Source organism: Gastrolobium bilobum, unplaced genomic scaffold, assembly GCF_033153095.1.
Source record: "Gastrolobium bilobum isolate Gb01-03AN ecotype WA unplaced genomic scaffold, APGP_CSIRO_Gbil_v1 utg3760, whole genome shotgun sequence".
NCBI classification, from domain to species: Eukaryota; Viridiplantae; Streptophyta; class Magnoliopsida; order Fabales; family Fabaceae; genus Gastrolobium; species Gastrolobium bilobum.
Window position 1 is genome coordinate 254,641 of NW_026898344.1, and position 27,675 is coordinate 282,315.

Consider the following 27,675-nt stretch of genomic DNA (forward strand, 5'->3'; position numbering starts at 1 on the left):
AGGGTGGAAAGAAAGAAAGAAAAGAAAGTTCTCATCGTTCTGAACAGTTTCCTCATTAATTTTAGTATTTCCACTGATTCGATGGCATAGAAGAAAAGCTTCTGTCCTTATCACATAGTGGTTCTAGCATGATTTAAAATATTAACACCATGGAAAGTGAAACCCTGAATATAAAATTAATAACCGATATGATATAGACACCACCCCTTTATTTTATTTTTCAAAAAAAAAAAGTATGACAGCGATTGGTGGAATGTTGGCGTTTAGGCTAAGATAGCCGTCCAATAGATCCTACCACTTGACACTAATGAGGAGAATAATGCATGAAAAATATTTTCTACTAGATAATGATGCAATTTACAAAACCATTGCATTCTTATTTGTTAATACACACTATTGGTATCCATTGAGTTAATAGTTTTTAATTTACCAATCAGGTTTTTTAACAATTAACGAGTGACAAAAATAAACATGTCAAGTCAATTAAGTGGCATACGCAATTGAACATATTGTAAAATCATAAACTTTAAGGGTGTGTTTGGTACAGGAGAAATTTTTTGGTGACCGGGAATCATGATTAATGGGAATTCAGTAGAAATTGAGTTTACTTGGAATCTTACGAAAGATGTGTTTGGTTCGCCAAAATATTACCGGGAATACTGGGTAAAAATTACTGATTCCATATTTGGTTTAGAACGAAATATGACTTGGAATATGAGGTTATTTTACAAAAATAACCCCAAACTATTTTTACTTTTGTAATTGATAGATTGGGTCTAGATTTTTATGTGTATTGGGGTATTTTTGTCTCAAAATTTATTGTTGTGCTTTCCCTTTACTTGGTATTCTGATTGGTATTCCGAATTACCATATTATTTTTGGTAATCTGAATAGTAACTTTTCTTTATAAATCAAATTACCGGTAATCCTTGGATATCCGGGAATCGTAATTTATTCCTTCTACCAAACGTGGTAATTACATTTACCAAAGAAAGATTACCGGTAATCCTTTCCAAAAACTTGAACCAAACACCCCCTAAGAATAGGAGTGTCTATTTTTGAGCAGGGGGTTTAATTGACTTCGTGGGGACAAAAGGAGTCATGAAGAAAGAAGGGTCAGGTCCAGGCTGCCATAATTGACAGGGTGCTAGTGAAGTGATTCTTTCTAGCAAAACATTCCTAATCCGTATGCTTTCCATTTTTCTGAATTGCGTGTGTAGTAAATCAGAGTGCCTAGAATTAGAGGGAACTCATTAGAGGAAGTAGGTGAATCCCCATAGCTTAGGTTCCCTGATGTGCATTGTGGACCCACAGTGCACTCGAATAATACATCTTGAAGCTGCCGGGTTTCTAATCCCCCGAGGTCTCTTAAAAGAAGTGCTGAACAAGGACTTATCCTTGGGAAAGTAAGAGACACTGTGTAGTCACTCATTACTCATAAGATTAACACTATTGCATGGGAGTGACTTTTGTTAATTATTTATATCATTCTAGATTTTAGAACTATAGATAGTTGAGTGACAGTCAAAATAATTTTACATTAGTGTAAATTACAAAAGTTGCTAAATTAGTGATTTTCTTAAAATTACAATTTAAAATTATGATATAAACTGAAATCTTAAACCGATATATATACACATAATCATACGCACTACGCATTAAGTTTTTGAGAAATTGTATAAGGAAAGATATTGGTTCACTCATATTACTTTTTTTTTTATTTGATAAATTATATATATATTCCACGAAAAATAATTTTATTTGTACAAAAATTTAAATCAAATATCTTATTTAAACAAAATCAAGCATATTTACTTGAACCAATTCCATCCATTGGTTCACTCATATTTCTTTGTGGAAGAAGGAAATTACCTTTGAAATCTCTCAACCATCAGTCAACTTTGTCCCCGTGTCCACAGACCACCATAGTCAATAAACGTTCCCTGAAGCGGTGACGTCACACGTTAACTCGATAATGCATACGTACAGTATCTTTAAAATTAGAAATACATGGAATTTATATGACATTATTAGGTGAATAATATGTTTTTAATTTTAATAAATGTATCACTAAGCGTCTAGTATGAACAAATTCACATTACACTATCTCATATCTTTCGTAACTTCTCGAAATCACTTATACACACATTTTCGGCCATTTGCATCTTGCACTCTCTGTACCCCCTCTTAGTTTGAGCACTTTACCCCCTCTTTGAGTAGTTTGAGCACTTTATACGAGAACACATGTTGAAATATATAGTCTCACATTGGTTGTATGGGCAATTAATGTGGAGTTTATAAGGCCTTGGGCACTCCCACCCTTTAAACTAACTTTAGCTTTTGGGGTGGTGTATCCCAAGGTTCTTTACATTGTATCAGAGCCTCACCCTCGCTTTCTCTTGTGGCGTTTCTTAGCACAGGTAGGCTGGGCATGTTGCATTGTCCACTCTTCAAGCCCAATGGGCTCTTGTGTGAGGGGGCGTGTTGAAATATATAGTCTCACATTGGTTGTATGGACAACTAATGTGGGCTGGGCCTGTTGCATTGTCCACTCTTCAAGTCCAATAGGCTCTTGTGTGAGGGGGTGTGTTGAAATATATAGTCTCACATTGGTTGTATGGACAACTAATGTGGCCTTTATAAGACCTTGTACACTCTCACCCTTTGGTGTATCCCAAATTTTTTACAACACACTATATATTAGAGTTGTCAAAACGATGTTCATTTAGCTGTAACCGTGTGGATTAAGGTCAAAAAGTGCAAGATGTAATTCATTCTTAACAATTGCTCTATCTCGATTCATATAACAACCATTTAACTTTTTATCTTGGACTGATCATCTATGAACAGAACCACATGAGCAGAGAAAGGAGGTAGGTAAGAAGGTGATATTGATATGTTGAAATCCGCCGCTTCTACAGACTACAAAGACTGAGTTACTGCCAAAACAAAGGAAAAGGAATGCAGAAAAAATATATACTTGTTCCCTTGTAAATAAGATACAAAAGCAAGTCGTTAATGGTGAGAATTTAAATATAGATAATAAGTTCAAGTAACGGTAATGAAATAATATCTGAACATACCAAAAAGAAATCAAACAGTTATATAATTTTTTTTTTTTTTTGATAACATATAAAATTTAATTTTGATAGAACGTCATCAAAATTTTATAAAATTAATAGCACATAAGGTTTTAAACTTATTAAATAAAGTAATTAATGTGTGACTCAATAATAATGCAAAGTTTTTTTTACCTTTAAACTCGTTAAAATATCACTGCCTGCTCCACTAGCGTATGCAGAGTTACACGTATTATAATGGTCTGGCTGCACTGTGTAGCGTGTACACACGTCTTTGACTCCATGTGCTATCGTGGTGGAACTATAAAAGTTTCAAATTCCAATCTTTGATGTTATTTGTTAGTTTATGAATACAAGGTGATACAATACAGTGCATCAGATGGTAGTGGGACGTACAAAATAAATTTAGAGTAATCTTGCGTTCCATTCAACCGTATAAGAATACTTTAAGGGTGTGTGCAGTGGCGCAATCAACAAAAATACTTTAAGGGTGTGTGCAGTGGCGGAGTCAACAAAAAAATTTAGATAGTGCTAAAAAATTTGACATATCAAATTATCAAAATATTTATCGTAATTACAAAAATTTATCAGGAAAAAATTTTATTATGAATTCTAACATATTTATCTAAATTATTTACTAAATAATGTCACATAACATTGAAATTTTTATTATTATATATAAAAACAATAAATGTATTAATTTTTCTGATAAATATTTCAAATATAAGAATTTATAACAGTAATAAGTCCTTGCTGTATTCAGTCATACATCAAATGGATTCGAATTTCTTTGATGAAAGTAGAGACAAAATGAAATTGATATGATCTTCCTTAATTAGCTAAACTGTGTGGCTAGTAATCATTTGTTAAAAACTTGCGCTCCAGAACTAACAAATTAAGGAGGTTGATTGAGTTTGTTGCTTGGCAGTGAGTGGGGTTAGTTTTGAGAAGAAGAACAAGACTTAGGGCAATATGGAGGGAGGATATTTTGGGATGCTGATTGAAAAAGAGAAAAAAAAAGAAAAAAAAAGGGGAGGGGTAAGAGAATTGTATAAAAGAAGATGTTGGTATAAAAAAAAATATATATATGTTTAAAAATGTAAAATGACAAATGAGTGGTTAAAAAAATGAGGGAAAAGATAAAAATTAAAAATTGAAGATAAAAACATTACAATTTTATTAGAGGTAGGTTATACTTATAACCTTTTTTTTTACAACCTCTTACAACCATATCTTAACACCGTTGATTTCCGCCAATCAACGGTTATGATTTTTGTAAATTAAACTCATTAATTAATTATTAATTCACAATAATTAATAACCGTTGATTGGTGGAAATCAACAGTGTTAAGATATGGTTGTAATAGGTTGTAAAAAAAAATTGTAAGTATAACCGTCCTCATTTTATTATATTTATTTAGATAGTGCCAAATTATAATTTTAGACACGGCCAATTATATGATTATATGATTAATTATATATATATTTATATATAATAAGAACAAAATTTTGAAACTAAGGTAGTGCCTTGGCACTACCAAGTGACAAGGTGGCTACGGGTGTGCGTTCAGAGATATTCTAGATATAGATATCTTGAGTGGCTTATAGCCAATACTTCAATCATTGCGCAGAAGCATTAAACTTATAGCCAAGACGTGAGTGTCTTATAGCAATAAACTTATGGTTGTAATATTAAATAGGTCAAAAGTATGTACCTGGAGTCTTTCTTATTTACGAGGATTACTTTCATAGACTTGGACCTTTGAGATCTTTCAATTGATATGAAATCTGACTTGATTGATGGAGATATGGATCTTATCCCTTGATCTCTCTAGATTATATGATTCTGATATTCCTATCGAATCTTAGTAGTAATAGGATTGTTAGGCTATACATCCCGTCCATAACAAGTACCAAACCCGAGACCTTAAACGGCAAAGAGCAAGTGAAAGACAACTAATATGCTTTGTGTGGCAGGTGTCTCTATATATGCAGTGACATCTTCGAAACACAAAGTAGCATGTCAGTCAGATATCCAGTTAGCCACACATTAAACAAGTGAAATTACACAAAAAAAGAAAGAAAGAAGAAAGCAAGGGCAACAAAAGAAAGAGGAAGGAAATATGGAGACGATAAGAGAGATGCAGAGAGAAAGAGCATCAGCATGGTTTTCATATAGCCCATGCCATTTCTTAGAACAAGTTGTGAAAGCTTTCTCGAAATGCCTGTGTTGCCTGGGTCTTGAGAATGATGGAGAAGTAACCCCCACTATAACACGAGTCATGAAGAGGCCACCAAAACCACCGTTAAGCGTTGGAAGTGGAGGCCAAATCAACAGTTCTTCGTCTTAAATATTACAACAATATGCATATCTCAACGAAGTTAAATTATATTTATGTGCCTGATTTTGTATCTTGTCTCTTCGTTTCAGATTTGCCTGTAATATACATTTTGGAGTTGTTTTCAGTTGCATTGAATATGGAGAATGGAATCAGAGACTTCATTGCTACTAAACTAACTGACTAGCTCGGTGGAGCATGTTCACGGTTGGAAAGTTGAGACAGCATTTGAAGTTTCATTTCTTGCACATTAATTCATGTAACTTTACTAGCTTTTTCTTGGAGCTGTACATTGTCATTTACTTTCACTAGTACAAGCATGAAGAAGTCGCTTTGATTTTGTTGATTATCCTTATAAGTCGCTAAATAAGGTGATGTGGTCATTTTCATATATTATTGAAATTTTTTGTCCCAATCCAAGGGATTGAAAATGTTTAGAGATCAATTTCTTTGCTAATTGTGAAAGGAAACGAACTTAAAGAAGTTGGTGCCTGCCAGAAACAAAGGCAAGGCTTTTGTTCTGTATTTTCATTGAGGTAAAAAACCAAGATGACTGCAACCCCATTTCTCATTTAGTCTTCAAGGAATTCAAGAAAGCTCACTTGAAATTTTTCATGTTTATCTTCTCCAAATTTTAGTTTCTCAGCAATAAAATTTCATGTTTATTAACCGCATGCCCAAATGTGCCAGAATCACCAAGAAAATGAAACCCATTCGGTGCGGTCTTTCATGGCTATCCCAATTTGCTTCTGGTAAGTAGACTGTTCACCTTGTCTAAGGTCAATGAACAGTTATCAACACGATGGACAATAATGATTCGGTCATTCGGTGATGGTCCCCGAGTTTGTCAACAGGGGACTGCGATGTAGTTTGTGAGTTGTCACAATTCTAGTCATAGAAGTTCATGGTCACCTACAAGATCCCTTTTCGTCTTTGTCTAATTCGTTATGTTTTCATCGCCAATTATAAGCATTGGAACATGGTGAAAAAAGTCTAAACGAAATTCTCTAATCTTGATTTGATACCCTAAAAAAGCAGACACCTAAGTAATCACCCACTGAAGTACAGATGGCTTCTCCAGGTCCAATATAACCAATTTAGTGCTATACAGTCTACAAGTACGAGCACTTCTCCTCTTGTAAATACTGTTTGTAGAGCATCTCCATCATTTCCAAGCGATTAAAGGAAATACAACACTCATATCTGACTCAACTAATTCCACCTATTTCATCATCTTGAGCTTAGATACACAACGGCTGACCGAAAGCACAACTTTTAAAGGTCCAGATTAAATACTCGGAAGTAGAAAAATACAAAAGAGTTACTTAATAATAATTTCATAAATTAATTGTTCCATTTTAATTTGATAAAGACAATATTATGAGCATAAGAGTTCGAAACAAGAAGTGTCAATTTTTGGAGAGCTCAGACTCGCATGCAGTTAATCCGTTGCTTCATTTTAGGTCCCAGTACAAATCTCTGACTCTATATTTTATTTATTCACCCATATCCCTAAGGTGATGTAATATATAAGAGCAAGAATGAATTCCCCCAAAACTCATCCTAAAAATTAATAGAAATTGTGAAAACATCAATTGATTACATTAGAGACCCTGTTGCGACATCTAAAGGGAAATCTGTAATAACAGAAAATGGCACAAGTGCACAACCAAGCCATCCATGATCAAATCAAATAGAAGATCAATACACAAGTAGTGGAGGGTGGCGCATTTGGCATCACAAATCCCAAATCACTAAAATGTAAAATCTCTAACCAATAAAAAAGAGTAAAGGAAAAAAGGGAAGAAGAAAAAAGATATCTAGAGAATAGAACATTGATGTTGATCCCCATGAAGATCTGGCATTTTCTTTGGCCCCTAGCTTTGTCTACGTCCAGTGATATAGTTGAGAGCAAACCTTGAAAATCGAGTGAGGGTGAAAAACATTTGCAAGATAGCACGACCCTTGACAATGCCCTCTCTGGCACCCCTTGCGGTTCTAGCTACCACAGGTCCACCTGGGTCAGCCTCAGTTTTCAGGCTGGCCATTCCCTGCAAAGAAGCTATAACCAAGTGAAGAACATTGGAGCAAAATTCTTTGCCCCACCTACAAACTCAAAAGATAGGAATCCAACAACACATCCATGATTGGTGACAAACCTGAAGAAGGAGGCATAGTAGTCAAGCGACGAAGCCTTTGCTCCGCCAAACGAACTGCACGAGTGGAGCTTCTAACACCTTGTGTAATCTCTTGCCTGCACACAAGTTAAAGTTTGAAACAAGGTTTAAAATTTTTAATTCCATTTACATCAGCATTAGCAAAAGCCAAAATTTAAAAGAAAAAAGAAAGAAAGAAAGAAAGAAAGAAAGATGCAAACCCAAGATCACTGAGCTCAGTGGTCAAGTCACTGATTTCCATGCCGGATAATCGAATTGCAGCCATGGTGTCTGGAAGTTCCTCCCTCGTGGCATCCATAAGTTTCTCCAGTGATTCTGCTGCTTTCTTGAAAGCCTTCACAACACGGAAATTCTCACAATCAAAAGAAAGATATAGAGAGATTACCAAAAAGGGGGTTTCGAGAACACAAACCAGAAGCGCGGGAATCGCAGAACAAATCAGCCACGTTGCACATATCGCTGTCTGCACAAGAAAAGATGCACAGGTTTCAAAATATAACATAAAATTAAATTTTTTAAAAAAAAAAAAACCTAAAATTAATTGAATTGGAGAGAGAGAGAGAGTGTGTCACTGTGTGTGTGAACTGTGAAGGGTAAGCTACTACCACGCAGGCAAGGACATTGAGAAGAGTGAGATGGCGTTGGGTGAGGTTCCAATGAGAGAGATGAAGCGGTGAAGATCCAACGGTGGAGGTGTAATGCGATGATGATGGTTGGCGTGATTGTAGGGTGAAAGAGCATAAGGGTTTGGGCAGGGGAGGGCGTTTCAGACACGAGAGGGTAACAACTTGTGTGTCAATGTTGGTGTTCTTGCAACACACAACAACGCCTGGCTTTGAAGCTTGCAATCGAAGCGAACTCAGCATTTCTGTGTGATCGATCGCTGAGACAGACACACAAAAACACAATCACAAGCAGTATTCCACCTCGTATCCTCCGAACCTAATTGGCCAGAAACAGAACCTTCGATTTCAACAGTTGGGCTTGGGCTTGGGTTTCTGCAAAGAAAATAAGTATGCATTATTATGAGCCACAGAAAGAAGAAGATAATCACAGTGGGAAGAGCTCAACCTGGAAATGGAAATACACATCAATACTCGAAAAGAAGCTTGAAGGGTATTCAGCGCCCAGATGATCGAAAAAAAAAGAGGTATAAATCTACAGACCTACACTTACTAAAATTACATAAATTCACTTATTTCTAATTTTTTTTTTTATTATCACATTACTTCATTTATTCTTTAATATTTTTGCTTTTATCACAGGAATTTTTTTTGTCAAATTTAAGAATTTAAGTGAATATGACAGATTTTTTTTTCTCAAGCAAAAGTATTTTCTGTTATATCTAATTTTAGTAAAAAGTATATAAAGAGATATTATAAATTTACGAGTTATTTTCATTAGTTATTAAATTTCGATTATTATTCTAATTAATAAACCCTTCCACTAAACTTGTCTTTAAAGTTACTAACAAAAGCCTTTTGTAACTAAAGTTGTGTTAAAAATTAAAACACAAAATAAAAATAATTCAAATATGTTCTTTAAACTTGATTCTAAAATCTAAAAAACAATTGCAGTTTCTAATTTATTTATTTTTGGTTACAAAACAGGTCTTATAAAAAAAAAATCTTCTAAAAATAAAAAAAAACTGTTTTTTTAAAAAACAGATTTCAAACATACCCAAAATCAGAACATTTCTGCCAATCAAATTCCTGACGAGGCATCCACCTATTGTGATTGGTAGATCGCCCAAATTATAAAATCGATAATACCGAAATACACGTTTTCCAGCTTAAAGAGTCTCTCTTTCCTAACAATTATTAAAATTTAATGTGATAAATCAGACCATGTCAACCGCACCAATTTAATTTAGTACTTTACACTCGCATTACCATAATTACTGCACTAGCGTTTTAAAGAACGTTTTGTTCTACCCCGCACACTGACGTTTCGGCCTTCCAAGCCAATTCAGGGAACAATATATAGTGATCGTGCTGAGTGAAAGAAACCGACGATTTTGCTTGCCATTTTACATCGCATATTTACATAATAATCCCCTCTAACATAGCCTACAAAAATTCTTAATTCACTGATGGCAACTTCCTACCCCATATGAAGCACTTCACCATCTCGAAAAGTATTTACTCCTACCCAACTACCCCTACCCACTCTCCCCACCCCTATTTTTTTTCTATTCTTCTCCCCATCTTTTCCTTCCTTTTGTTTCCTTTACTCTACAGTTCTTGTCATTTCTTAAATATAAATTTCATCAATAAGCAAAAAAATTAGTTACTGACTGGCTCACTCTGAAGCCAAGCAACCACAAAATAGACGCTCCTTAGCCCGTCTTCTCACCAATTCTGCTAACATCTGTCACTGTTGCGTTGCAAAAGAAACATCTCTGGCAGTTCAAAAGATGCCTTGTTATACAGCCATAGCAAGACCTATGTGAACAAGGTGCAATCTGGGTATCTGCTTCACATGCGTAACATATGCAGCACAAGCTATCATCAAGATCTGTATCTCCCACACTATCCACTTTATCATGTTGTGACACACTGCGGCAAGTAAGGAGGCTCAGAAAATTCTCTAGCTGTTCGTATTTTGCCACACAAGCTTCCCCCCGAACAGATCCATCCTGGGAAAATGAAAGCAAAAAAGATGGTAAACATGAGTTGTGTCAGAAAAAAACATCACTTAGACGAGTTAACACTAACTCTTACAAAGATTAGGGGAAAACTAGAATCACAACATGTATAATGCAGAACTGATAATTTTTCAATACCTCTCCTTCCCTTTCAAATTATTCATAAGATGTCCAAATTGCTAAAATGAGAACTGATCTAGTTAAATTATTGAGGTTAAAACAGGAAAAAGATATCAATTTTTAATATATAATGCAAGTCTGCAAAACTGAGAAGGAATTGTACCAAAGGAGGATAATAAATTCATGCACACCAACTATTCTCAGACCTAAAATCTCCTTGAGCATTTTCTGGTGTGAATGTTTTTCCACGTTGAATTTGTTACTAATTTAGCATTAGATAGCACCAAGTTCGAAAAAAAACAAATTAAAGAACTGAATCAATTGGAATTTTCAAAAAGTTGGACTAAGAGTGCATTAGAAACAAAGGCATTCTGAATACTTAGGAATCAAGAGTCACAAAATCTAACCCAGTTATAATCCAGAAGATACTGGAATCCATAATGAACAGTATCTGGACAGTCCATGCTTGCAAAAACATCCAAAAGACCATTCTCTTGATATTCTGCCAAATTAGTAGCATCCAATAAATTTAAGATGATCCCTACAAGAGGTGCCAATATCATGCCTCGATTTACTTTCTCTGAAGATTGGCTATGCCGTCTAAGGGACCTGAAAGGGGAAAGAAGAAGAAGATGGGTAACCTCTTGTCAAAAATCAATTGATGAAAACTATTTTCAACTAACTCACATGGTTTCAAATTCCCAACGAGCCTCTATAGGGTCAAGTTAGGTCATAGAAACGATGGAGGTCTATCGGGAAGCAGTCTTGCATATGGTAGATGGATAAACAACAATTTGAAAAGAAAAGAAAAAATTATTCACTTCTGGTCTACAAACTCAAGTTTTAGTCACGGGCTTGGAACTTACAAGTCAAAGAATTCAGCATCGGCTGCAGAACTGATGTGATTTAAGATAAATACAATCAATTCAGTTAACCTCCGTAGGTTTGTGTCTGGGCCAGACAGGAATGCTTGAGGAATCTTGCGAGTGCAGAACTCTAGAATCCTTGCAAGATTACATGAAAGATCAAATATAACACAGCATTTCCTTTGCTGAAACTCTATTACCTGTGAAAGAAGTGTTTCAACAATAAATTAATGGAATAATGCACACAGATATATCAAGATAGCCCATTACACTCTAAATTAACTAAGCAATCATTATGTTAATAAAAAAAAAGCGTCAATCTTATGCATGCAAGATGCCTTGGAATAAATTAATAGAAAAATAGATCAGCTACAAAAGTGAGTACATAAAAAACTGAAATCTCAGATCCCATGTATAGCATAAGTACTATTAATGCTACAGAACTCTAACTTAAGCCACCAGAATAAGAAGAGAGAAAGCAAACCAAGATGCAAATCCAGTAAAGACAGAAAAAGATATTCATACCTGGCACTTTTCTTGCATTTCTCGAACAGAAACTGAAAATTCAGTCATGGTCCAGCTGAGTGTATTAAACAGACGGTTTAGAAAAGAAGAAAACAATCCTTCATCATTTACGCAAGCTTCTTTTAGCAACCTCTACATTGCATCAAGAGTCACAGGGTTAAAACCTTTGTCGAGAGAACTCGATCCAAGCAAAAATTACATCATGACAGAAAGAGGTTGTTACATACTTGGAAAAGAACTGATGACGAAGATGATTCTCCATTCTTTGAAAAACTAAAACCAGAACCCTTGCACAATCGCAGGAGTATGTTTGTCACCGGGATCCAAGATCTGTTATCAAATGCCGATAATAAAGCTTTTGGCATTCTTTGGGTGGCTGCCTCATTGCTCTCAAAAGCAGCCAAATACTCCTTGTACTGCACCAGGACAGATATAGACTGAAGAAGAAGATCCCTGAGATCTGCACTTGATATTCTTGGATCGTTGAAATGAGTGACTACAAAGGTGACCTAGTGCAAAGATATACAAGCATAACTTAGAACCACGGGGGTAAAAACAGTCCACAAACTTACAAAAAGCAAGGGTTACAAGCATCAAGCATGCCGTAGTACAAATGACAGATTGATTTGTGATCTTCAGATGTATGTAGTACGACAGTAAATTTCATCATCATAGTAAGCAAAATTAATCAGATCTTCAACAATCAGTTTTTGTTTTTGGTACCAATAGATAAAAGGATAACTAGATTAATCCGTGAAACTGAAATAAATGTTCATCAACAATCCAATCCTTACCATCATGCAAGAAAGACACACAAACATACATGTTAGCAGTCAAGAGAAAAACTAGTGAAGGTAACAGTAAAGAAAAAGAAGGAATGTGACTGGACAAAATGAGTACAAGTTTATTGAGAAATGTCAATTTGCTTTATATATATATTATATATATATATATATATATATATATATATATATATATATATAGAAAAAAACTACTCCTATGCAACATAAGAGTAGTTTTATCTACAATAGACTCATCGAAAACCGTGACACTCTTTTCTTTTCTTTTTTTTAAATGGCGGACTCCACCACATGTGTGTCTATAACATGAGAGATCTTCTCTCATGCAACATAAGATTAGATGAACCCATATATATATATATATATATATATATATATATATATATATATATTTGATTTACTCTTATACCCATAAATCTTATAATATCTCAATTAATATAATCAGATATTTTCGAAACTCTGAGACAAAACATGCAAATATGAAGTACCCCTTTGTTCTCTTTATAACATTAAAGATAAGATATAGCCAAACCAAGGAATCATAACAAGCAAGTTCAAGTCTTCAACTATTGAAATTAAAACTGATGCTTCATATCACTTCAGTATTATTTTACAGTCAACTGCAAGCAACCAATCTATTTTGCATGGAATAATTAACCATTTCAGAGGAAACGCTAAGGCTTACATCCGTTTTTTATAAAAGGAGGAATTTATTAGGAGTTAAAACAGGGAAAAGAATATTGCAGATGGAAAGGAGGATAAGAAATCCTCCTTTAAAAAGAGGAAAGAAAAAGTATACACCAGGGATCAAAAGATATCAATGTGGAAAAGCTACCCAATCCCTCAACATATATGTAAGGGACGCTCCTTTAAAAAGGCCATACGCTTTACAACATATGGAAGCCAAATGTTTAAACTTATCCCAAAGCAACTGCTAATCTGAATAGATATCCTAAAAAATGTGAGAGTTATGCTCCACACAAATGCACCCAAGAGTAGCAAATATTGCATATTGCCACAAAACTTTGTCTTAACTTCTTCCAAAACCAGTAAAACTTGTCTAAGGACTTGGGATACACCCAACACTTTCCAAAAAAAAAAAAACAAAGAATTCCATAAAGCAGCAGCATCAAAACATTGCAAGAAAACGTGAGCAACAGACTCTGAGCTCACACCAAATATAACACACACATCAGGGGAAATTGCCTTCTGTGGGCTACACATATTCAGCGTGTATTGGTATTAATTCTTTTAACCCTAGCTGTCCACATAAAATACTTACCTTACAGAGAGCTTTAGATTTCCAAAGGGTTTATTAAGGTGGAATGTTTCTCTATTCAAAAAGTGAGTTAAGAATTAAAATATATATATATATATATTTGGAAGAAAACAACGTAGAAGGATCAAAGACCAAATTCTCTTATCTGGACTGGAGGACAAATGAAAATAATCAAGGAGATTCAAAAGAACCTTCAACTCAGAGGATTCCCTATCATTTAAAGTTAAGTGAAAAAATTGGAATCCCGAGAAACAACAGAATCTTGAATACAATAAGATTTTGGATAAAAGAGTTGTGCAGTGAAGATAGATGAAAGAGCCAAGGCAAAGTTAAACCTAAGGCTAACATCCTTAATCAATGGTCAGATGGCAGTGAAATTGATTGGCAGAAGACTAGCCCAAATCCATCCTCTAATGGACATCAATGATGGGGGTTACATTTACATCCAGCACAAGTCAAACATCAAAAAAGAAAAATGAAGATAAAGAGATTGAAACGGTGACACATACAAATGAAGCAAGTCCTCGCTTGATGAAAATTGTGGATGGAACAAATGGAGGATCACTTTTCCGCAACACATGAAAGCAATCAACCTGTATGAAGGAGGAAATATTCATGCCAAGAGAAAAAAATTTATAGCTATAATAAATGCTAAGAGAAAAATTAATAAATGAATTAATGTGTTCTTCAGAAAATTAATTGAGCAATGTTAAATATGAATAAATCCCAACCCAAATTCATATCAACTTAATGCTTTTCTATTACAACCCTCTTCCTTTCAGTCTCAGCATAATGCGTCAGATACCCGGTCTAATATGTTTGACAGACAAGTAACAGGAAAACCCCCAAATACATATATATAAAGCGGATAACTAGTGAATATGTTTTGTACTCTGCAGCACCACGAGTCAAAACTTCTGTTAAATTTAAACGAACGACAAATGCTTATTTACCAAAGATTCCAGATAATATTCAGGTATGTAGATAAACACTGAATCCATATTGCTAAGAACCAGCAACAACTGGACAACCCACATGCACATTGCATACATTCCTCTCTGCTTCCATCTAGAAAATAGAGAGATGCGATACCTGTAAAGTAATAAATGACCCAAAAAAAGGAATGTAAGGAAAACAACAATGATAAACATCTCAAATTTATCAAGAATTATGATTGCTAGGCTTTTTTTTTAAAGGATATTAGTATTTGAGAACTATCTAGATTCCAGAAAACACAGACTGAAACAAAACATTGATATATATTCGAATATGAAGTTTTTATCATGTTGATTTAATATGAAAGAGAGGTAGCTATAAAACACTGATACCTGAAAAGTTCAATCAGTAGCAAAAATCTGAATTCACAGGCACGCAGGTATAGGAATGATAATTTTATTAATAATTAACAACAAAATATAATATCTAGATCTCAAAACACAACTAATATAACTTCAAAACATATTATAATGAGCTACTTCATGTAAACATCAAACTGACAGCACAGTGTAGGCTGATGCAAGTTATTATACATCATAAAGTACAGCTTCAAACCTTCTGTATAGCATGAGTTTTATAAAATGTATTGCAAATATGAAATAGAGAAAAGAAATAAGAACACTAAGAAAGCATACTCTTTCCGTTGCTTGAAAAATAATAACCATATTTCAATTCTTCCAAATTATGGTCAACATCTTTCCCTGTATTAAAATTTAATTTAGTTCAGTAATCTAAGTAGGGCCCAATGAATAAACAGTGTAAAAAAGTGAGGAAGGAAATATATTAACAGACTCTTTTTCAAGTTAATCCAACCAGAAAGATCTTAATTAACTGTAGCCAGAATGCATACTGCCAAAAATTTACAAAATAAGTAAAGTACACCATAAAACTGTTGTCATCAAATTGGAAGTTATCAATTTTGGTTAACAATAAGATAATGAAAAGTTTAGAACATAAACTACATTTAACCCCTACTAGTGGAAAAAAAACAAAAACTACGAGGGAAAGAATAAACAAGACAAATTAGCTTAAGTGCTACTTCTGACGGTCATCTTACCAAGCACAATGCCTAACACAATCAATAACCTCTTCTCTATATTCATTTCGAGCTTCTTTCAAATGCTTCAATTGCTCACAGCAAGCCCGTTCTCTTATTTGCTTATCAGTTTCCTCCAAAAGGGAGATTGACTGTGCTTGATGAGTCATGTAGTATGATGCCTGCAAAAACAGTAAGAATAACATTCATATCTCTTTTCCATCTTTTCCTACAATTTTAATGATATTCAAAATCAATTAAGTGATTGGAAATTTCAAAAATTACACCTGCCAAAATGAGGATGAGCAAAATAGAAGTTCAGGGCACCATAGGAAGATTATCATACTACTGGATTAGGATTCATTGACACTGGTGTAAAGCAAAGTCGAATTTATACTAAAGAATATCTTTTTGCAGGATGCATTTTTCATAAATTTCACCATTAGATGGAAAATTTGTGCCATGCAAATCATGCTAGTAACATTTTACATTTATGAAAGAATGTTTGACTGTCGATTGAAATGTCTTAAAATTAACGTAAAAAATGCTTTTTAAACAAACAAAAATACCAATCATTTGATTGCATACTTGCTCTAGTTCTTTAAAATTTGATACAAAATATAAAACAATTTACTTATCACTCAATGGTCGGATGAACAAAAATCATTTTGCTATAAAAATTTATAGAATGGCGTAAGAGTGTCAAGTCTTAAATGATCTCAATTTACCTCCACTGTGTGTGTTTCTTGATTTTGTTTCCCCCTCCCATCTTATTTTACCAAGAAAATGGATTTTGTAGCAAATGCCCAGACTGTTTCTCATCATATTTGCAAAAAGAAAGTCTTGAGGTAATAGTTATTAAAGAGTTCAGAGTAAATTACACTGATATCCCTGCAGGTTCGTGAATTTCACAAACCTCCCCTCCGGTTCCAGAAATTACATTGACTAACCTCCTCTGCTATGAATTCTCATCAAACAGCTATCCCATATAAATTCTTTCAGATATACCACTCCGTACAGGTGAAAAATCAAAGACAAGGGAAGGTTCAGTCATTCCTAGACAAGAGGATATGGTAGTGTAATTTACGCAAACCTCAAGGGAGGTCAATGTAATTTATCTGAATAGGAGTTAAAATGAATATTTGGTTTTCATAAATTTTGGGAGAAAAATCTTTTTTTTTCTTTTCAAAAACTCTCTCACTAAGATTTTAATTATAAGTTGTTTCGAACACAAAATACGTTAATCCAAATACATACCAAGTCAGAAACTTAGTATGTAGAGTGTAAGCATTGACCTTAAAAAAGAAGAAATTGGCCTTAGCAGAGTGTAACTAGTTGTTCTTGAACTCTTGTGTACCACCACAACTCCTTTACATTTTTCTTTCTCAATCTTTATAAGAAGTTCAGGCATTTCAGAGAAATTCATGTTATTCACCATCAAAACTTGCAATATTACAAAAAAAAATTCCAACATGATCTCACCTGCTTGAAATTTGGAGCAAGACCAACATGATACAACCACAGCAAAGCATCAAGTAGCTCTTCTTCTCGTAGCATAGCTGTAGACATATTAGTATCCTTCGGTAGAGATTTCATATGGTGCACTTGACGGTAACCATACTCAGGTTCAGAATGATCACTGGAACTAGGTTTATCTGTTATCTCATCTTCCAAGCTCCCATCACTGCATTCAGCAGCAACGTGAGCAGGTCTTTCTGGTATAGAGCTACAATGGCCACGAGAACCTTTGGCCAGGTATCTAGCTGGAACCTTCAAGTTTCTTGTAAAATCAGAATCATAACTAGAACAACAACATGGCTTCTGCCTGGTTGAATGAGTCACTCTGGTTTCATCATTATCCATGCAACCTTCATCCCATTCAACCACTTCCAATTCATGACCAATTGCAGGGTGTAGCTTTGATAAATGGGTATAGGATCCCCCAAGCCTGGAAATATCAGTTCTCTGAGGATCACTTTTTAGAAACAAGTGTACAGGAAAACTTTGTTGACCACCTCTATGAAGGAAACCAACATCTGCTTTGCAGCTCTTTAACCAGCCACAGTTGTCACCCAAGGCAAATCCTTCAGATAGAAAATGGAGTACAACTGTATAGATTGAAACAAGAACGGAGTTGCTAGAAACTCCAGGGGGTGGGACATTTCGCTCTGCTCCTCTGTTCTTCAGTAGAAGGTTTTGTAAAAATGCCTTAAATACTGATCCAGGTAACTGGGGAGGTGTCGTAGGCGGTATAAATTGCATCACCAAGCGACAGAGGTCCCTATGCTTCTCCTCAATCTACATGTGGAAGAAGTATTCTTAGAGAAATAGGGAAAATATGAAAGGAGCACCAAGTTGCACAATAGTGCACAGAATTTTACCTTCAAATACGAATGAAATATTATTCAAAAAATTCATATAAACAACCCTATCATTTGCATTATATTGTTAAATAATGAGCATAATGACTACACAATAAAAACGATAGGAAGTATTTAGCAAATGAAAAATTTCTTCTATTTTGTACAAAATTATGAGGGCATGAGGTTTCCTGCAACCCCCAATCACTAGCCTCATGCTATGACCCCATGAAAATATGATGGAGAAGAAGACTATGAAATAAAGTGAAAGTGACTTCATAACAAACAAATCAACATAAATAAGAACTGAACATTCAGTTTGCTCAACCTTGTATCTTAAGAAATAACAGAAATTGCCCTAATTCACTATTAGATCACATGATTAGTTAAGACTTAAGAGGGGAAGTGTTAAGGTGATAAGCTTTGGCATCATATTCAATAGTAAACTTATATAAATTTCTCTCATTTTCATTCAGCTTCATGCATAAATGACAGGTCCCAGCATTGTTTCTGCAATCTTAGAATCATGCCCCTACACCCATTGACCAATGTAGGAGAGACAGTAACAATAAGCAATATTATTGAGTAAAATCGTGTCATTAAACCAAAAAATAAAAATAAAAGGAAAGAAAAAAGACTCCTTCATTAGGCTCAAAAAAATAGAATAAACCACATGTCACTCTTTCTATTCACTTTCTAACACTCTTCCCTTTGTATTATTATCTTACTCCCATCAATCATAACAAAACCTAAACCCTAATCATAACAAAGCCATAGATAATTTTTTACAAGACAAAGTAACAATTCAATATAATCATCGAAAATGTATATGATTATTGTATTCAAAATCTTATCAGTTTTACGGCTTGCTTGTTGCATCATCAAAGTTTAAATAGAAACAACGGGTAAAATATATTCAATCCAGATATAAAAGTGAAGCTAGGTGAAGGGGAAAAGGAATTTACCTTGCTAACTGATTCAGACAAAGCGGTGGTTGTCAACATCATGTTACCCTCACAAGATGCATCTTCACATGAACCAGGCCACCAAACAGTTGGTATCATGGAGTCAAGATCCTGCTTGTTTGGAGTCTTTTGTGACAGAAAACCTTCAAACAAGAATTCAAAATCTGGTGACTTCCACCAAAGCACCATAAGTTCTTCTCGTCTTAGAAGATGACATGCCAATGCAAGGTGAGAATATGATCCAGAGTAAGGACATTCAGTTAAAACTAATGAGGCTATTTTACAACCACAGGAAAGGGCATTTATGATGTGTTCAAACAGCACATGTGATCCTAGAAATTGTAGCAGTTCTTCAACGACTTTATCCAAGCTTGAATAATCATGGGGTGCGTGCAATCTAAAAACTTCAAACATGAAGGACAACAATGGACCCCAAACCATATACTCTGCGTTCCCAACATCTGCTTCAAGTATAGAGAATAATTCCTCACATATAACATGAGAGGCAGGATGGAAAATTTCTTCCAATGAAACAAATCTTTTCACTCTTCTCAATTTCTGAACTAATGAATGCTCAGCTCGTTCCTCTGAATGCATGTCCAACAGCCTTGACCAGCATTGCAACAATCGGGTGACAAAGTAGCTCTTAGAGGGAGGAGTCTGAAGAGGGAGGTAGCCTTCAATTGGATACTTAAAGGGTCGGGACCCAAAGTTCAATTCACACCTTTCACCCTGGGAGAGAGATATTGCTGGATAATAACCAGAACCAGGACCCATTTTTCGAATTCCTTGGAATGCCACCCCAAGTGAATTACCATTCCTGTAGAACAGTATTTCATCTCGATCTAAATCTATGCAACATCCAATGACATCACCAACAACCCATGACTGACCATATGTCTCAGCATCCTTGTTCCACTTGCTAACTCGTCTCCCATCATAAGCATATGAATCATCGGCATCACCAACACCTTTATGGTCAGTGAAAGGGCAAGAAAGGGTGGCCCAGCCAAGCTGCTGTATGCCAGATGTTTCTAACATAACTTCATACATCCATTTTCCTCTCCAAACACAAGTATTAGCCCGGGCACTACTGAACATCGCCAAGCTCTCTATAAGAAAAGGTGACTTGACGATCTTAATATCACCACAGATGCTGGATTCCTCTAGGCCTACAACAGCAGGCACATTGCCATTTTTGATATTAATACAAATTCCATCCCTTTCACTAGAAGAATCATCTGGTTTCGCATTACATCTTGAGAAATCATTCCTAATGACAGAGCGAATCAAATTGACGTCAACTGGACCGGTCAATGAACTGAGTGATCTGTTGGGGAGGCCAAACACATATTCAAGGGTTCGCTCCACAGACTGTTGACCCAAATCATCACAGCAAGAAAGAAGCCGAGTTTTTGGCAGATTTTTCTTACTGTCCTCACCATTCAAAATCACAGCCAGACCAGCTGAAAACCCACCAACGCGCGGGTTATCTTCACCCATCTGAGGAAAACAGAGGTCACTATCCCTCAACAAGCCCAGAGCCAGCTGAAAACTTTTCCAATTTCAAATACCAGCCAACCGTCGCAAAGCCAATTGTGCTCGCTAGATATTCGAGATCCATGCTAAAACAAAATTATGAAATCTTTAAACAGTTTGGACCCGACATTCAGAGCGCAAAATCTAGTTATTGCTCAATAATTAACATGAACAAACAACAACTCAGAAACAAAAAAAACAACAAATCTAACTTATTCCTCGTATCTAACAACAACAAAAAAAAATCCCAGCAAGTACTGTCTAACTCAGGTTCAATCTCTCACCAAAAACTAAGCAAAAATAAAATAAATATCAGTTCTCGCGAAATATAAACAAAACAGAAAAAGGGGAGGAAATTACATAGAAGGTTGAAGATTTGATTACAACGACAATTTAAAATAAATAAATTATATATATATATTGGAAATTGTACATCGTCCCTTAAATTGAACCAAAAAGCATTAGCGCCCCAATAATATGAAAAGGCTTTGAAGTTTTTATTATTAATTAAACAAACAAATAATAAAAAATAGATACTTACAGATGAGGTTCATGCTGCGGCGAAAGAAAAGGCGGCGGAAGGTTGCTAGGGTTTTGCAGGCTCCATTGTTCCGTGATTCGATTACAAATTATTCGTGACAGTAACACTGTAACAGTAATACGAGAGAATGAGAAGTGGAATATTTCGAGGGAGAAATCGTATTTAATCTTTTATTATATTATTCTATAATAATAATAATAATGATTCTGGTTCTTCCTAATAATTTTCGCCAAAAAGTTTGGGGGTTGTGAACGAAGCAGAAGGGCAAAGCCAAACCCCGTGCGCGCTGACTCGAGCCTCATCGAATGGACTTGCGACTGACACGTGTCGATCAGTGGTTGAAACCATAGGTGGCTGCTGGTACTGGCTACTGGAACGACAGGGGCCACCCGTTCTAGAAATCGCAGTGCTTGAAACAGTTTTGTTTTGTTTTCCTCTTTCTTTTTTAATTTTATTGCTGTTGCTGTTGCTTGGTCCATCATGCGTTTCACCGCGCTTGGCCACGGGGAACATATTCGGTTTTGGATCAAAAGATGCTATGCTATGCTGTTGCTTTTCTTTTTTTAATCGAATAATTGTATTTTTTTTGTTTTATGTTTATCATTTAACATAATATAACTTCACTTTTCTACACACATCAAAGAAGTGGGGTCCACATATTTTTCTTTCTCTTTCATCATTCCACTTTCTCTCTCCCTTTTGATGTGAGAGTTGGAAACAACACTTACATAATGTTACATAATACTACTAGAACCCTTTTTCTTAATAGTAATCTTTTGATTATCGAATAAAAAAACATTGAATGTTTTATTATATTCTTAAAGTAGTAGAAAAATTATTAGATATTAAGAAAATGTTTTAGAAATGAATCGAGATCCTAAGTATTAATCGTAGAACTCACATTTATTAAGTTATATTTATAATACGTCATGAAATAAAATTTTATCGAACTAGGACTATTCATCCTATTGTTTTGGAATTGCATGTAAGGGTTTAAATAGAATAGATCACGGCAAACTTGGACTAGGTTAGACTTTTTTAAAATATTTCTCGTAGTATGTTAATCTTGTGTAATCTAAATTATAAATTTAGTTTGATCTATATTTAAAAAATAAAAGACTAGTCTATTTAAATCTATAGGCATTTAATAATTTAAAAAATAATTAAAATAATATTACTTTATGCTTTAGAATTATTAAAATAATAATTTTTTATATTTTATTAGGCTTATAGGTCGAACCTTAAAAAAGAAAGTTTATGGCCTACTTTATAAAAAAATAAATAAAAAATAAGACTTGTGCATATTTTATTTTACTAGATATAATAGACTATTATAAGTCTTATCTGATATAAGTTAAGCCGTAAATTTCTAAACCGTAAATACTTTTGAAATGTATAACATAATATTGTTTTTCTAGTATGTGGAGATGTAATTTTTTAACATGTAGATTTTTTATTTTATTTTAATGTTTGGTCTTTATGTAAAAAAAAAATAGAAACAAATGATATGAAGGTTCACGTTAGATAATGAATTACATAATAACATAGAAGGTTTATTTTTTCTAAAGTTACTTTAGATAATTTTATCTAATGTTCATCGAAATGACGTCGTTTTGAGGCGGAAATCATGGTGTTTTTGTAATTTTATTTATTTCAAGGTTATAATACTCTTTATCATTCTAATTTTTTATTTTTCAACTTTAATACGACGTCATTTCAATGAACATTAGACAAAATTATCTAAAGTAACATTAGATACTTTTTTCCCTAACATATAACTAATTATACACATGCCAACAGCACTATATATTAAAATTAAGAAAGAAGAAGACTAATAGTGAATTCGTTGCTCAATTTTATGTTGGATTTTATTTTATATTTACTCATGTGTTAACTTCAGAATTGACATTTGATTCCCAACATTACGGTTGGGTCCATTTAATTTATGTTTTAATAAATTAATTTCAAAATTAATATTGTTAAAATTAGTAATTGTTGTGTTAATTTTTTTTATATTTAAAAAATGTATATGAAAGAAAGATAAGATAAAATAAAACCACTTTAAGAAGAAAAAAAACTACTAAAAAGAATATAATGCATGCTTAGTCTATATTTTAATAAAACAATTATTGTAGAAAAACTGATTAAAAAAATTAATTCATGCTTGTTAATAATATTTTAAAATTTGATTTAAAATGATTGATTTTTTAAGTAATAAAATAAAGTTACTTTTGAGATGTAATTGTAAATATTTCTTTAAAATAATGTAGGTTTTATACGTAGAATCAATTCTATTCACACGAAAAACAATAAATTTTGACTTCTCTCTGAAGTCTGAACATTTATTCTTATGTTAGAAAAAGCTTATGAGGAAAGCTCTAAAAGAAGACAAATTACAATTTAATCTAAAAAAACACAAAAAGAGACAAATTACATCACAAAGAAAGTGATTCTTGATATTATTTTCAATAATACTTTTCTCCTACATATCTTCCTGTTTAATATGTATCAACTCTCTGTATTGCTATAATAACTTTTCTCTGCCGTTATAATTTCCTTAACTTTTTTATGACTGTATCATCTTACCCCAAACATGAATATAAAATTGCTTGTTATGTAATCAACTGCATTTATTTATTTTCTCTTGAAGGTAAACACAATTATACATTTTAAATAAACTGTAATTAGCTATTGAGAGAAGGATAAATCATATAAGTCTTAAGTCATAAGACTAGAATCAAAAGAGAGAATCTTGTTGACTTTTGCAAGAACAAATTGGAATGCAAGTGAACTGATCCACTCATGGATGATGCTCTTTATAATGGTGATCGAGATGTTCTATTTGAGAGCATTTGACATGAAACACTACAGTAGTGTGGTGGTACCTTTATGCTCTAGCACTCATGTATGAGAAGTTCAGAACGTTTCTCCATTATAAAGTACATAAATAATGCTCTTTCCGCTTTTCTCGTCACTCGAAGTGCATGATGCGCACTTAGCCCCACTGCACCAAAACCGTTAACTCTTTTTCATTATTCTTCTTTTCTTTTCTATTAACACGTGCGTTAGCCCATTCGAACAAAAACTTTGTTACATTTATTTATCGCTCTTGGTTGGCATGATTCACAGATGTCAATGATGGAATAAGAGGTTACTTTTTGCGAAAATTTGTACTAACCACTCATTTGGAAGAGCTTTTAGTAAATATCCCTTCTCAAAGAGCAAAAATGTTCGAATCCTTGTTTTCTTTCTTCTTCATCTTCACATAACATCAAAAGCATGGAATATACATATCTGGCTTCATGATGACCCTCCATTGCTGCCTTTTTCAAATTCTCAAGGCCTAAGTTTGGCATTCATGAACTAAAGTACTGAACCATCCATTCACGGTAAGAAATATCTAAGTTTCCACTCTCTCTGCAACGTTGCACGAATGCATATTTTGTTATCTGTGAACCATGCCAATGGCACCAATCCCGGCATGTCCATAAATGCATGCTTATGCACATAATTATCTTCCACTGCTTCCAGACACTTTTTGTAGCTTAATTTGACATTTGAGATGTCTGCGATGGAATCAAAGGCTACTTTTGCGAAAAATTTTACTAACAACTCATTTGAAAGAGATGTTAGTGAATATTGCATCTTCTTTTTTTCTACCCCTTTTATTCTTAAATCACCCATTTCATCAAGCTTCAAAACTTAAAGCCTCAGACATGATATGACAGAACACAACAGCTATTGTAATTTGTGGGTATTATTGATCATTATAAATAGCTTCTTTTGTTTTGATTAAGGGATAAAATCCCACTAATTTTAGTATATAAGTTTAATTTCATGGAACCCGTCTTAATGTTAAAATTAGTTCTCAAATGTTTTCCCATTGGATATCAACTACTGGTTTCTCAAGAATTCCTTTTGCGTTCATATTTACTTTGTTTTTTACCATTGCTAAGCTAAAAAATTTCCTTTTGAATGTGTTGTATTGTTGTGCCTTTGAGATTCGGGATGACAAACTTGGTGAGCATCTTTGTATTCCACAAAAATTTCAAAGCTGTAAGCAATTTCTAAGTTTCCACTCTCTCTGAAACATTGCACGAATTCAGATTTTTTGTTATTTGTGAACCATGGCAATGGCACCAATCCCAGCATGTCCATAGATGCATGCTTATGCACATAATTATCTTCCACTGCTTCCAGACACTTTTTGCAGCTTAATTTGACTTTTGAGATGTCAGTGATGGAATCAAAGTCTACTTTTGCGAAAATCTGTACTAACAACTCATTTGAAATAGCTTTTAGCAAATATCCATTCTCAAGAAGCAAAAATGTTCCAATCCCTATTTTCTTTCTTCTTCATCTTCACAGAACACCAAAAGCATAGAATAAACATATATGGCTTCATGATGACCCTCCATCGCAGCCTTTTTCAAATTCTCAAGGCCTAAGTTTGGCATCCATGAACTGAGGTACCGAACCATCCCTTCACGGTAGGAAATTTCTAATTTTTCACTCTCTCTGCAACGTTGCACGAATGCATACTTTTTGTTATCTGTGAACCATGCCAATGGCACCAATCCCAGCATGTCCATAGATGCATGCTTATGCACATAATTATCTTTCACTGTTTCCAGACACTTTTTGCAGCTTAATTTCACATTTGAGATGTCAGCGATGGAATCAAAGGCTACTTTTGCGAAAATTTGTACTAACAACTCATTTGGAAGAGATTTTGGTGAATATCCCATCTTCTTTTTCTCTACCCCTTTTATTCTTGAATCACCCATTTCATCAAGCTTCAAAACTTAAAGCCTCAAACATGATATGACAGAATACAACAGCTATTGTAATTTGTGGGTATTATTGATCATTATAAATAGCTTATTTTGTTTTGATCAAGGGATAAAATCCCACTAATTTTAGTATATAAGTTTAATTGCATGGAACCTGTAAATAACCTTGGGATACACCAGCCTTGGGCACTCCTACCTTTGAGCTAGCTTTTGGGGTGATGTATCTCAAGGTTCTTTACAGAACCCTTCTTAATGTTAAAATTAGTTCTCAAATGTTTTCCCACTAGATATCAACTACTCGTTTCTCAAGAATTCCTTTTTTGGTCATATTTACTTTGTTTTTTATCATTGCTAAGCTAAAAAATTTCTTTTTGAATGTGTTGTACTGTTGTGCATTTGTGCTTCAAGATGACAAACTTGGTGAGCCTCTTTGTATTCCCACCAAAATTTCAAAGTTGTAAGCAATTTTTAAGTTACCACTCTCTTTGCAACGTTGCATGAATTCAAATTTTTTATTATCTGTGAACCATACCAATGGAACCAATCCCAGATTGTCCATAGATGCATGCTTATACACATAATTATCTGCCCCTGCTTCCAAAAAAAATTTACAGATTAATTTGACATTTGAGATGTCAATGATGGAATGAGAGGCTACTTTTGCGAAAATATGTACCAACAACTCATTTGGAAGAGCTTTTAGTAAACATCCCTTCTCAAGGATCAAAAATGTTCGAATCCCTGTTTTCTTTCTTCTTCATCTTCACAGAACATCAAAAGCTTGAAATAGACATATATGGCTTCATGATGACCCTCCATCGCTGCCTTTTTCAAATTCTCAAGGCCTGAGTTTGGCATCCATGAACTGAAGTACTGAACCATCCCTTCACAGTAAGAAATTTCTAAGTTTCCACTATCTCTGCAACGTTGCACGAATGCATATTTTGTTATCTGTGAACCATGCCAATGGCACCAATCCCGACATATCCATAGATGCATGCTTATGCACATAATTATCTTCCATTGCTTCCAGAAACTTTTTGCAGCTTAATTTGACACTTGAGATGTCAGGGATAGAATCAAAGGCTACTTTTGCGAAAATTTGTACTAACAACTCATTTGGAAGAGATTTTAGTGGATATCCCATCTTCTTTTTCTCTACCTCTTTTATTCTTGAATCACTCATTTCATCAAGCTTCAAAACTTAAAGCCTCAGACATGATATGACAGAACACAACAGCTATTGTAATTTGTGGGTATTATTGATCATTATAAATATCTTCTTTTGTTTTGATTAAGGGATAAAATCCCACTAATTTTAGTATATAAGTTTAATTTTTATGGAATCATTCTTAATATTAAAATTAGTTCTCAAATGTTTTGTCATTGGATATCAACTACTGGTTTCTCAAGAATTCCTTTTTTGGTCAAATTTACTTTATTTTTTACCATTGCTAAGCTAAAAAATTTTATTTTGAATGTGTTGTACTGTTGTGCATTTGTGCTTCAGGATGACAAACTTGGTGAGCCTCTTTGTATTCCAAAAAAATTTCAAAGCTGTAAGCAATTTCGAAGTTTCCACTCTCTCTGCAACGTTGCACGAATTCAAATT

At 34.1% G+C, this 27,675-nt stretch overlaps 3 protein-coding genes across 5 annotated transcripts; all 3 read right to left on the reverse strand.

The window, feature by feature from the left end:
- Nucleotides 1–6,976: 6,976 nt before the first annotated feature.
- LOC133315081 (uncharacterized) lies at nt 6,977–8,730 on the reverse strand. Of its 3 annotated transcripts, none has more exons than XM_061516634.1 (6): nt 8,668–8,730; nt 8,202–8,594; nt 8,009–8,059; nt 7,797–7,930; nt 7,579–7,673; nt 6,977–7,481 (listed from the first exon to the last, which is right to left on the reverse strand). In XM_061516634.1, the coding sequence occupies exons 2-6, from the start codon at nt 8,460–8,462 to the stop codon at nt 7,297–7,299; spliced, it is 726 nt and encodes a 241-aa protein (XP_061372618.1). In that variant the 5' UTR covers nt 8,463–8,594; nt 8,668–8,730; the 3' UTR covers nt 6,977–7,296. The 3 variants fall into 3 exon arrangements, with proteins under 3 accessions (XP_061372618.1, XP_061372619.1, XP_061372620.1); XM_061516636.1 differs by having other exon boundaries at nt 7,300–7,470; XM_061516635.1 differs by lacking the exon at nt 8,668–8,730 and having other exon boundaries at nt 8,202–8,618.
- Nucleotides 8,731–9,502: 772 nt separating this feature from the next.
- LOC133315068 (E3 ubiquitin-protein ligase RKP) lies at nt 9,503–21,694 on the reverse strand. Its single transcript, XM_061516613.1, has 12 exons — nt 21,547–21,694; nt 21,271–21,376; nt 19,191–20,815; nt 17,348–18,163; nt 15,887–16,047; nt 14,787–14,925; nt 14,343–14,426; nt 11,982–12,263; nt 11,755–11,886; nt 11,230–11,429; nt 10,771–10,972; nt 9,503–10,234 (listed from the first exon to the last, which is right to left on the reverse strand). The coding sequence occupies exons 3-12, from the start codon at nt 20,691–20,693 to the stop codon at nt 9,935–9,937; spliced, it is 3,819 nt and encodes a 1,272-aa protein (XP_061372597.1). The 5' UTR covers nt 20,694–20,815; nt 21,271–21,376; nt 21,547–21,694; the 3' UTR covers nt 9,503–9,934.
- A 3,916-nt stretch (nt 21,695–25,610) lies between these two features.
- Nucleotides 25,611–26,057, reverse strand: LOC133315083 (uncharacterized). The gene has a single exon (XM_061516639.1). The coding sequence runs from the start codon at nt 26,055–26,057 to the stop codon at nt 25,611–25,613; it is 447 nt and encodes a 148-aa protein (XP_061372623.1).
- Between the last annotated feature and the right edge of the window lie 1,618 nt (nt 26,058–27,675).